This window comes from Semicossyphus pulcher, unplaced genomic scaffold (genome assembly GCF_022749685.1).
Source record: "Semicossyphus pulcher isolate SPU_LCO1_2020_fin unplaced genomic scaffold, fSemPul1.0.p SCAF_1, whole genome shotgun sequence".
In the NCBI taxonomy this organism is placed as follows: domain Eukaryota; kingdom Metazoa; phylum Chordata; class Actinopteri; order Labriformes; family Labridae; genus Semicossyphus; species Semicossyphus pulcher.
Genome location: NW_027211603.1, coordinates 5,912,598 through 5,924,176, shown reverse-complemented (window position 1 = coordinate 5,924,176; position 11,579 = coordinate 5,912,598). Strand labels below are relative to the sequence as shown.

Sequence of the window (11,579 nt, the reverse complement as noted above, 5' to 3'; positions counted from 1 at the left end):
ATAAAACTAGGACCATTTTCCCTCATAGGGTATTAATGTATGGTCCAAGTCATTAGAAGGCATTACATGACAGACACTACAGTGGCTGTGAGTTTAAATAAGTTTTTTTTACTTTGAATGATTCCATAACAGAGAAACAAGATAAAAACAACAATACTGTTTATTTATTACATCATATGACGGCTTTACAGGCATTATGTGGTTTTACAGTGAAGACAGATGTTTTGGGATTCATGTGTACTCTTGAAATATGATTCCATGTCCCATTAGGAAAGGACGTGTGAGTGAATCGACAGACAGACAGACAGACAGACAGACAACACTTAGGGGTGGGAATCGCAGGGTAACTCACGATACAATACGATATGCGACATGTGGCCCACAAAAACAATAACATCACGATACAGAGATTCTGCGATAATTGATACATTGCAAGACAATCACATAATGATGCGTCACGATATCTGATTAGCTTCTTCTGCCAATTAATTTCCAATAAGTGCCAATAAGTGCCACCGCAAAGAGTCATGAAGTAGTGACGCAGTGAGTCAAAATGGCATGGAAATGTTTAGAGCGACATATAATTGTGAATTAAAATATCAATATTTGGCACAAGCGTATTGATAATTACATTGCACAATTCAGGACGACGATATTTTATACCACCCCGAGACAACACAAGGTGTTGCTAGTACTTCTGAAACGGTGGATTTGCATAAGCACACATATGACAGTTTTGCTATTCCTCTTTCTTATGACCTTTTGAAAAAGTTTCCCAGTGTAGTTTTGAAGAGCAACAAATGTTATTGTATGAATTTCATGCCTAATGAACCATTTGCAAAGTAGACCTTTGAATATTTTGCATTGTTTCCAAACATCCACACTGACGTCTTCTTCTTAGCTTTCTGCTGGAGCATGTTGCCTGCCATGTTGACCACCAACAGTAATCCAGTGATCCATGAAACTCAGGGATGTCATACAGCCTCCGCTTGGTTTAACGGACATGGCTTGACTTATTTGCTTTCACTGCAGCTTCACCTTCTCCAGTTGACATGACAGTCCTTCACATGTTTTGTACCGGTACATATATTAAGAGAATGATTTTTCATCATGCCCACTTTCATTACAATAAAGGATGCTCACTTGGTTCATAAACAAGCAAAAAAATCCTCAGGTTTCCATGTTTTTGGCTCCATTGACCTTCCACATCAAAATCCTCGTTTGCCTCTCCGCACACATTAATGGGGCATAAATAACTGCTATACTGTTATAGCCATGCATCCGAATGTGTTTCTTCTCTTGGACTAAGGTGTCAATTTTGATTATAAGAAGAAAAAATTCAGCGTTTTTGTGGCACTTCTTTAATTTTCAGCAATTTAGTTTACATTATATGGTATGAGGAAATGTCTTTCTGGACTCAAGCGAGTTTCAGTGGCTTAGGCAAAACTAATTGTACACAATGAGGTAAAAACTACAGTGCAGTATCTGCATTATTGTCCATCGCTGTCAGCCCCCACAGGGTATCTGTATCTTCCGCTGCTGTTTTAATCTGCTCTGTCGAGCCGATTTAATATTCCTGACTCTTTACACCATTTGAACTTATAGGGCTTGTTGTACCATATAGACGATTACATACATGTCAGAATATATATAATGCGCTGTATATATCTATTTAAGAAAATAAATCACAATGACAATAAAAGTTGGCATAAAATAAATACTTGCACACTGTCAGCATCAAAAGTTTAAATGGGTCAGAACGTCACTTTTCCTCCTCCTAAAGTCCATCACTATAAATGGGTTGAGCAATTTTTAAACACTGGGAGATTTTCTGTACTGCTGTCTTGGCATGATGACCCAGTAGAGAGGAGTTTGACTGAAGTCCCTCACACTGAGGCCTCTGGTCCTCTAGGTTGCACTGCTGGTCCCTCACGGTGAAGCATATTGTCAAAACGCGGTGTCACCTCACAGCGGATAAGTAGAGTGTCATCTTTAACAAAGGCTCTCTGATTCAGCTGATGCAGGTGCAGAAAAGTGACATAGCCGAATCCTTTGGGGTTGCGCTGGATGGTGGGCTTCTGGAAGGCCTGCAGGTCTGGTTTGGTCTCCATCACCTCCGTGTGGTGCTGACTCTCGGGACCCTGGTCTAGGATGGCGAGGCGGATGGTGCCCTGGAATGGCCAGGTCAGCATCCCATCAAAATCTCCTTGCATGGTGTGGACAAAGAGGGAGATATAGTTGGAGCAGCGTGGGGCGTTGGGGGTCTGCAGATGTAGTCGCAGGCACAGCTTGTAGCCAGGTCGGCCGGTGTAGAAACCGGGGCTGTGCTCGACCACTGGATGGCCAGCTTCTTGGTTACGCAGGTGGGCGGAGAAACCTTTCAGACGCCAGATAAAGATGCCATGACACTGGTGGGCCTCCAGCTCCTTCACCGTCTCCTCCAGCATTGACACTTTGCGCTTGAGCTCTGCAAGCTGACCAGCCTGTGGAAGAGATGGGAAAATGGTTGTAAATGACAAAGACTTGCGCAGAGTCTGTAATGAAGGCTTAGGATGAGATTCAAGTAAGCAGAGCAGCCACATCTTCAGTGCTCCATCATGTTTACACAGGATGTGTTCAGGTACAGCATTGAGTATAGATGACTTGCTTTTTGGTAGCGCTCAGAGCCCAACATCATTGTAGTTAGTTAGTGAAACTGAAGAAAATATAATGCAGTGCTTTGGGCTGCATTAATAAGAGTTTAGCCCAATATTTATTTGAATATAAGAAATTCTATTTAGCCAGACAAAAGTAAAATACAACACTAAAAATCACCTGAACCATCAAGAAAAGAGATTGAGACACAATTTTTGTTGTGTAAACAGATCAATATAGTTCTATGATCTGGTGAAGAAATGGTTAAAGACATCATGTTTACAATGTTACAATTTAATTTAGTAGATGCTGTTGTTCAAGGCGACGTACATCTGAGAGTTAATACAACACAAGCAACGATCAAGACAGGAGGGAACGAAGTCAGTAAGAGCCAACAAACGGTTTCAAGTGCAACCGGACGCTGGTGTCAACAGGCAAGTGTATAGGGTGTTTTTTTTTGTTGTCAATATAGTCATCATCATCATCATCATCATCATCATCATCATCATCATTATCATCATGATGAATATCCTAATCAACAGCAACAACATCCTCGATGTCATCATCTTCAATAGCATCAATAGTGAGGAGGTGTTCATGAAAGAGTCTTTAGCTTCTTCTTAAAGGTGAAAGGGACTCTGCGGACCGAATGGAGTTTGGTAGCTCGTTCCACCACCGGGGGGCTACTGAGGAGAAGAGGCTAGTTAACAACTTAGGGCCCTGTTGTGTTGGGAGTACCAGGTGCCTTTCATTGGCAGAGCGTAGTGGGCAGGAGGGAGTGTTGACCTGGATGAGGGCGTTCAGTGAGGCAGGAGCGGTTTTTGTTGCTGTTTTGTAAGCGAGTGACAGGGTTTTGAATTTGATGCGACTGGCGACTGGGAGCCAGTGGAGGTTTGAATGTGCATGCAGGAAGGCCTGCCAGTAGGGAGTTGCAGTACTCCAATGCGTGATATTACGAGAGCTCTTAGATACGAGATATTACCATGCTCTGAAAGGTAGGGTCTGATCTTCCTGATGTTGTTCAGGGCAAATCGACATGACCGAGCAATCGAGGCCACGTGAACCTTAAAGGTTAGCTGGTCGTCAATTATGATGCCCAGGGTCCTGGCAGACTTAGTGAGTTCAGTTTGTCCAAGCTGGATATTGATCTGTGGTTGCATAGAGGGACTGGCTGGAGTGACAAGGAGCTCAGTCTTGGATAGGGTGAGCTTAAGGTGGCGTTCTTTCAACTAGAGTTACTACAGTTTTATATTTCTACAGCTAACAGAATAAAAATGTACATTTCCTTTTTTTCCTCATTATTCACATTTTTCCTGAACTAACAAGGATCTAATTAAAAAGCTAAACAAGTAAAACGAAAAACAAAGAGGTATCCCTTTATGTATTGTAAAGATTAAACATCATTGAGAGATAATCTTCGTCCTTTAAAAGTTACAAAGGGCTCTGTATTAAATCCTTTGGAGTGTCAAGAAAGTTACAACTCAGGTCAGTGATCTGCTGTAACTCTATAATACATTTCTGCTCTGTTTGATACATATGACAGAGATCAAAGACCTGACAAGGTAGCCAGGCAAGAGACACATTACAAAGAAGACAACTTTGATCACAGAAGTTCTTTAAAATACTTTTCCCCACTCTGAAAGCTCAAAGACATCCTTTACCTGCGTTTCTTTTAAGATGATGAGCTCACGCAGCTGGTGATCCTGCTTCACCAGTCGTCCGTCCATCTCCCTGATCCTCTGCATCTCATCGCTGGGCTGACTAGGGCCACTGTTGGTGATGCAGCTAGCAGCTCCTCTGGGCCCACTACAGGCTGCTACAGATGCTGCAGCTCCCTGATCCTCAGTGGAAACAGAAGGTGCTTGCAACCACAGGGATTTGGGTGAGGTGCCATTCAGGGTTAGACCACGCAGAAAGTCTGCCATGTAACGCATGTGCATCTGTGTGAACGCCTGCATGTGCTGAGCCAGGTTGTGACGCTGCATCTGCAGAGGCAAGTATTTTTGCAAAGTCAAATCTTGCCTGCAGGGCTAATAGAACAAATAGCAGTGAAACAAGACAACAAACTTTAGCATTTGATTACTTACCCTTTCCTTACATCCAAAGGCACTAAAGTTACAGGCAGTTGGGGCTTTCGGACAATCTGTATCACAATGAGATTCCATCTGCAGAAAAAAACAGCATCAGTTTAGCTTCATTCATATCTGTTTATTAAAATTAGATTTTCAGAATTGCAATCTCTTCTCTTTGTATCTTCCCCAATCGGTCCACTCATTAAGAAGCTTGCATTCTCCTTCTTTTGTTTTGCAGCAGATATGTAGCTTAAAACGCTACAGCCCTCTGTCTTTACAGAACCTCTTTGACTGAATACAGGATGTTGAAGACTCCATTGTGAGAGGCTGCTATCGCAGACTGCGTACAACCATTCTTATTATTTCAAAGACCCCCTTGTAAACATCTCCATGTGGTGTTTCTCATGTGCTACAAGACATATCAGGGACAACATGCGCAGTCATCTCCATGGCTGGGCCTGTCTGCTTTTAAACTGCAGTGTACCAAGGACAGGCTGAACAACACGTTTTCAGATTGGCAGGTTTGAGACGTCACAAACCTAAGGGGCCAATCCCGTTAATGGACGTGGTGACGCTATGCATATCATTATGCGTAACCTATGGCAACCACTTCAGCGATGCGCGTGCCAGCTATAATCATTATTGTAATTTTTGCAAACTCACTACTGACTACTACCGTTAACGTTACTACTACTAATTATTACATTTCCAGCTAGCTAAGTTTCAATAAGTTGCCTCTAAACGATGGCAGAGATGTGTTTTGTTTTCGGCTGTAATTTGATAAGAGGAGAAATGTAGCACATAGTGGGCGGGGACTATGCAGATTCAGGGATTTTTAATGAGGGAGAAGGAGGAGATGCCTTGGGAGAATTTTTTCAAGGTAATGATACAAATCTTGCAGAAAAAATCATACAGACACAATTTATTCTTTCAAGCAGAGCATTTTAAATGTCTTAAAACATGACTGGAGCTGGTCTTTGGTTCTTTGCGTATGTCTGTAAAGCACTTTAGCCAGATAATTCTGTTAAATGTACTATATGATGAAATTTGACTTGTATAGAGTTCAACTGTGGACTTATGTAATGAGGGAAATAATTCACTTCCTGCCTCATACAAAAAAACAAAGTGGTGTGTGCCCAAATTAACTGTGACACGCACTCTATAGAGTTGTTCCCTTTTGTTTAAAACCAAAGAGAAGTCCCTGTTCCAAAGAGAAGAAGTGACATTTCCATGAGCATGGCAGACACTCACCTGGTCTCTGATGAGATCCATCTCACAGTACTGACACCTTACACTGGCAAAGGGACACTGCTGTTCATGCATCTGAATGAGCAAAGGAACACAATTGTAAGGAGACACAGAAACACAAAATATGGCTGTGAAATTTCAAGTAACCACAACTACATTACCTCGCTCTCCTCGTAAACAAAGCTCGCCACACAATCTGGACACGTCAAAATTCTCCTTCGGCACTCCACGGATTTGTGCTCCTCTAAGAGGCTCTTTCTCAACGACTGCTGGCACTGGGGGCAAGGCTCTACGGCAAAAGGACACCGTGCCAAATGATTCTGGAGGGAAAAGAAAACATCGAGGCAACGCAGTTAATTTTAATCTGTAACTACAATAACAGCAGTGCTTCAAATTTAACAATTTCATCAACAGGAGTACATGTCAAACAGTCAGAAGGAAGGGTCTGTGCTGACAGGAAAGGCTTTTAGCTGTCGTCATCTTACTTGAGGCCAGTTTTCTAAAAAGGTTATTTTGCTGGAGCAGTTATTTTTGGAAACTACAATCACAAAAGTATCGAACATTGAAACTATGATATAATCCAAAAGTGAAATAGAAAACAAAACACACACGCTTGCCCTACAGGAGTATCAATATGCATGAAAGCCGTTGAAAACTTCCCCTTAATTTCAGAGGTTTATGGTCAATGGTGGTGTCAAAGCAAGAAGGTTGTTGGTTTCGAACCCAGCCAGGGCCTATCTATGTGGAGTTTGCATGTTCTCCAGTGCCTGCATGGGTTTCCCCCAGGTACTCCCACAGTCCAAAGACATGCTCGTTAGGTTGATAGGGGACTCTAAAATTGCCCGTAGGTAGGTATGAGTGTGAGCGTGAAAGGTTGTCTGTCTCTATGTGTCAGTCCAGGGATTGACTCAGTCCAGGGTGTAACCCCGCCCCTCACCCAGTGACAGCTGGATATGGGGTATAGATAATGGATGGATGGATGGATTGCCAATGGTAGCCATGGATCTAGAGATATTCTACTACTTCACCTGTGTGAATATGATATAATGGCTGCCATTGCTGTATGGATTGGCTCAGTACGCGCGTCCTGTGTCAACCAAAAAGCGGGCTGACATTTTGCTAGCTCTGACTAATGTTGAACTCTCTGCTAGCTCATCATTGTTTATGTTCGTTACTGTCACATGAAAATTCACCTGATATCAGTTCTTCTTTTCTTCATTAAGTAGTTGCTTATTGAAGCCATAATATATATATTTTTTGTGTAGACTAATGTTTTGGAGAAGAAGAAACAAGTTGATATTTTGGGGGAGCTAATAAATTATGGTATCGGTTCATTAACTGGCGTATTGGCCGATACCTGAAAACACATTTTTGACCCTAACAAAGGAATTTTTGAAACTGGAATCCAGTTAAAAACAAAACTAGACAGATTATGGACTATTTATGGTCTTTTTAAACATAATTAAAGTGATAATCTCAAAGATTTTCATGTAAATAAATGTCTGTTAAGTCACTATCTATCGGCGATAATGGTTAGTGAGCCTATGGCCCACTGATGAAAGCCTTTGCATTTGCAGTATTACAGATGGGTGTCTGTGGCGACTTTCGCAGAAAAAAAATCACAAGCGGCGCCCAATTCGTGGCGAGTTTTCCATCACTCAGCAGTGGTTGGTCTGCCAGAGAGGGTAGGCGGCGCTAAGCTGTTGCGAGTAAACAGTAATCTACTATGGCTGAACAAACAAAGAAAAGATGGATGACTACAGATACAACTTCAAAAATAAGTGGAAATCCAAAGAAAAAGAAACAAATTGGACGCTCAGATGAAGGCAAACAGTCTAATAAGGAAAGCGACCGTCAGCCAGGAGAATCAAGAGTTACAACCGGAGCCAACCGTGGACGTCACACATGCAACACTGTCTGGATATCTGGGAAGTGTGCTCCCTTTCGGTCACCCTTAAAATCCTCACCTCTAAATGTCTGAGCTCCATTTTCTCAGCACAGTCCATGTTTGGACAGCGTACAGTTAGTGAAAGAATCTCCCGTTTGGCAAAGTTATCAGGAAACAGCTGGTCTTCTGACAGCATTGCATTATCTACAGGGCACCTCTGCCCTGTATCCCTAAAGCATGAGGAAGAACAATCATTCAGTCTGAGCATCAAGAATATCAGGTTCTGCAAGCTGCTTTATATTTAAGCAGGAAAATGTTGCATCTTTTAGACAAACAGTGTGTAGATTACATTTATTTTATTACTAATCAGTAATTTCATAGTGTTATAAGGAATTGACACCTCATCAAGAATGTGCCATGAATCTAGTGTGAACATTACTAACTTCAATGTTATTTAGAGAGCTGAAGAATAGCATACCGAATGGACTTCTCAATGCAGTTCTTGCAGAAACGATGACCACAGGGTGTTTGAATGGCATTCCTCAAAGCCATGAGGCAGATAGGGCACTCATATTTACTCTCCAGTGGTGGGTCAAACTCCACGTCATAGCCCTGGATGGGGACTGCAGCCTGAAGGCTGGCGGAGTTGCTGCTCATGAAGGTGCCAGGGCTCTCTGAAGGGCTGAGAAGTGATTCCCGTTCCTTTTCCATCATGGCCAACCCACAGCTAGAAAGCTCTCCACCAACAGCTCCGTCATAGCTGTCCTCCTCCAAACTTCCCTTATTACTGTCGAAGCAAGCCATCTGTGCAGAGTGAAAACGGCCAAAATGGGCATTCAAAGGGTGAGAGTGGCAAAAAAAATGTATGTCTTAGATAAAAATTGAAGAACACTTAGCAAGTCTTTAATATTTACAAGCTTAGAAGACAGAGAAGGTTTCGTGTTATGGCAACACCTAAGCTCAAAAAAGGCTAGACAATGCAGTGTAAATTGCATCCAAAAATCACAGTCCATGAACAACACTCCCTAGCTAAATTTGTACCATAAGGAAAGGGGAAAAGAGACAGGGGAATCTACAGGACTCATTTCACCCAACCAACTACGTAACTTCCTCCCTTTAGCTATTTCCTCCTTTTTAAAGACTGAAAAAGGAGCATATCAGACCTACAACCAACATGTTCTTTAAAAGCAGTTATCCATAGTCTAGTGTTATTACTGTCTATTACAATATACTGTGATGGTATGTTATACGATTAGAACAGTAAGCCCTAGAGTTGGTTTGTGGTTCTTACAGCATCGATAATGGAGTAATTTAATGCAGCTTGAAACAAGTACTATAATTTTAGAATCATTAGTCAATTGGTTTTTAAAATAATCAGCTAATCAGTTTGTATCATAATTGACAGAATATTAAAAAAAAAAAAAATCATTACAACTTTAAAGACTTGTTTGTCCAACCAACAGTTGGGCGACTTACTATCACATTTGACAAATAAAAGCAGAAAATTATCTAAATTGAGAACATTTAACCAGGGAATATGTGGAATTATATCTTCACAAAACTGGCAAATTAAATAAAGTACTCAAGTAATAAAAATAGACAAAAAGTACAGGTGGCAATAAGAAGATAAAAAAGATATGACAATATAAATAATAACGGTGACAAAATAATTTTAAAAATATTCACACTATATACAACATACTTAACACATAAAATAATTTCAGCATAAATAATATGTGTAGCTTTATTCATTACGTAGCTGTATAGCAGCATGTTTGTATATAGAAACCAAATCTATAACTCGTACAACAGCCTTTATCCAGTAACTTACACAGGGTCTTACTAGAGGTCGAAACTGTAACTTAGTGCCAGGGTCTCGAGACAGAAACGTCTATGTTAATAGTTTACCGTATTACCACAAAGTCCCAACTTAAGTGCTACCTAAGCTTAAATCAAGAAATTATTCCATAATACATAATTAAAAGCTGGTCCTCAAAATACAACAAATAGTGTTGACAATGTTGTCACTTGATAAAGAAGTGCACCCTGATGCGGAACTGCAACTTTGCAAGCTGACTGGGCTAAAAAGAGATTACGAGAAACATACTGACCAAAACAGCGAGCAGATAACACGCGTCCTCGTCGGCAACAACAGCATAAATATACTGGCTATATGTGGAAACGCAGATTTTATTCTTAAGTCATATTTGCCTTCGCTTTCAATACGTATTGAACTTTTCGTTTCCACTGAATTTCCTGTTTTCTTCTTCTTCTTTGTGGTGTTTAATGGCGCTTTGCAAACAGCGTTATGGTGCATTACTGCCACCAACTGGTATGGAGTGTAGATCAGGATTCTAACGACTGTATTCAATTCTAAATATTTTGAAAACAAAGTGAGAGAAACTTAACCAAATAAATTAATAAGTAAATGAAAATATTTATATATAAAATAATAATAATAATAATAAACAAAGAAACAAACATTCCTGTTTTAATTTACATTTTTTTCAATACAATTCAATTCCAAAGAGCTTTATTGGCATGGGAAACATATGTTTACATTGACAAAGCAAGTGTAAAAATAAAATTACAAATTAAGTACAAGAAAAGCAGAACTTCAAAATCCCTTCGAAAATATGTGGTGTTTAACTTAAAATATAAACTGAAAATTCTGAATTTACTTTAAAAATATATACAGATAAGTAAAGATAACTTAAGGTAAAATACAAAAATGTCGACAGCACAAAAAAGTGACAACTGTGTAAACCAGAAATTTTTTCCCCCTATTTTTTAGTTTAAAAATGTATTTACAAATATTTGTTCTTTGTATGTACAGTTTGTCTATATACAAAGATGAGCAGTGCAGATGGTTAGTGCAGGTATACACAGGTGGTTAAAACGGTCTTCTTCATGGAGGTTTTGGGCTGTTGGATGCCCTATTCCAGCTCACAAACCTTGCTGCTTTGTTTGCACATTGCTGTACTTCACCCAGCAGGTATGGACATTTCTGGGTATTGTTCATGCTGTAAAAGCCTTTTTGGGTGTGTGTAATCAGTAGGAAGTATGTGTCTCTGATGTCCTCGTACAGTTGGCAGGTAGTTAAAAAGTGTAGCTCTGTTTCTGTTTGTGCAGAGTCTGTCCTCTTCAGGATGGCCAGGCTGTGCTCACTGAGTCTGTACATAGTCATTGATTTCCTTGAGTTTTGGATCAGTCACAGAGCTCAGGTATTCTACCACTGTGCACTCTCTGTTTAGGGCCAAATAGCATTCAGTTTGCTCTGTTTTATGGTTGATTCTTTCCAATGTGTTAGATAGTTTTCTTTTTGATGTTTCAGATTTGGACACACTGGTCTTAACAGTACACTCTTGGCAAGCATAATACAGGCAGATGTGATTAATGTAGGCAAGAAGAGACAATAGATCATTTCATAACACATTGAGAGAAGTATGAAGAAGAAAGAAGACAAATGATGGAAAAGTTCAGATTATTATTATTATTGTCATTATTATCATTATTATTATTATTATTATTATTTTAATACAAGGTAAATATTAGCTATTTGATCCACACTGCATATCAATTGGTGGCGGTAATGCACCAAAACGTTGTTTGCCAACAGCCAAAAAACAACAAGAAGAAGAACATGATCTGTTGCGTTTTCCCTGGTCGCGGATGTGAGCGCCACCCCCTGGCCGGAGTCCGGTAACGGTTGCCACAGAGCAAATTGAGACAGAAAA

At 40.3% G+C, this 11,579-nt stretch overlaps 1 protein-coding gene across 1 annotated transcript; it reads right to left on the bottom strand.

Annotated features, from left to right (window-relative positions):
- Window positions 1-142: 142 nt before the first annotated feature.
- traf6 (TNF receptor-associated factor 6) lies at window positions 143-10,107 on the bottom strand. The gene is made up of 8 exons (XM_069662710.1): window positions 9,954-10,107; window positions 8,321-8,646; window positions 7,922-8,072; window positions 6,116-6,274; window positions 5,958-6,029; window positions 4,722-4,799; window positions 4,296-4,619; window positions 143-2,483 (listed from the first exon to the last, which is right to left on the bottom strand). The coding sequence occupies exons 2-8, from the start codon at window positions 8,644-8,646 to the stop codon at window positions 1,887-1,889; spliced, it is 1,707 nt and encodes a 568-aa protein (XP_069518811.1). The 5' UTR covers window positions 9,954-10,107; the 3' UTR covers window positions 143-1,886.
- Between the last annotated feature and the right edge of the window lie 1,472 nt (window positions 10,108-11,579).

What these genes read in the sequence shown, in the direction of transcription:
- traf6 (XM_069662710.1), bottom strand. Translation starts at nt 8,646, where the DNA reads ATGGCTTGCTTCGACAGTAATAAGGGAAGTTTGGAGGAGGACAGCTAT. An exon ending in TGGATCTCATCAGAGACCAG is followed by an intron (nt 4,800 to 5,957) that starts GTGAGTGTCTGC and finishes TTTTTTCTGCAG; the next exon opens with ATGGAATCTCATTGTGATAC. An exon ending in CCTTTGGATGTAAGGAAAGG is followed by an intron (nt 4,620 to 4,721) that starts GTAAGTAATCAA and finishes TTGCCTCTGCAG; the next exon opens with ATGCAGCGTCACAACCTGGC.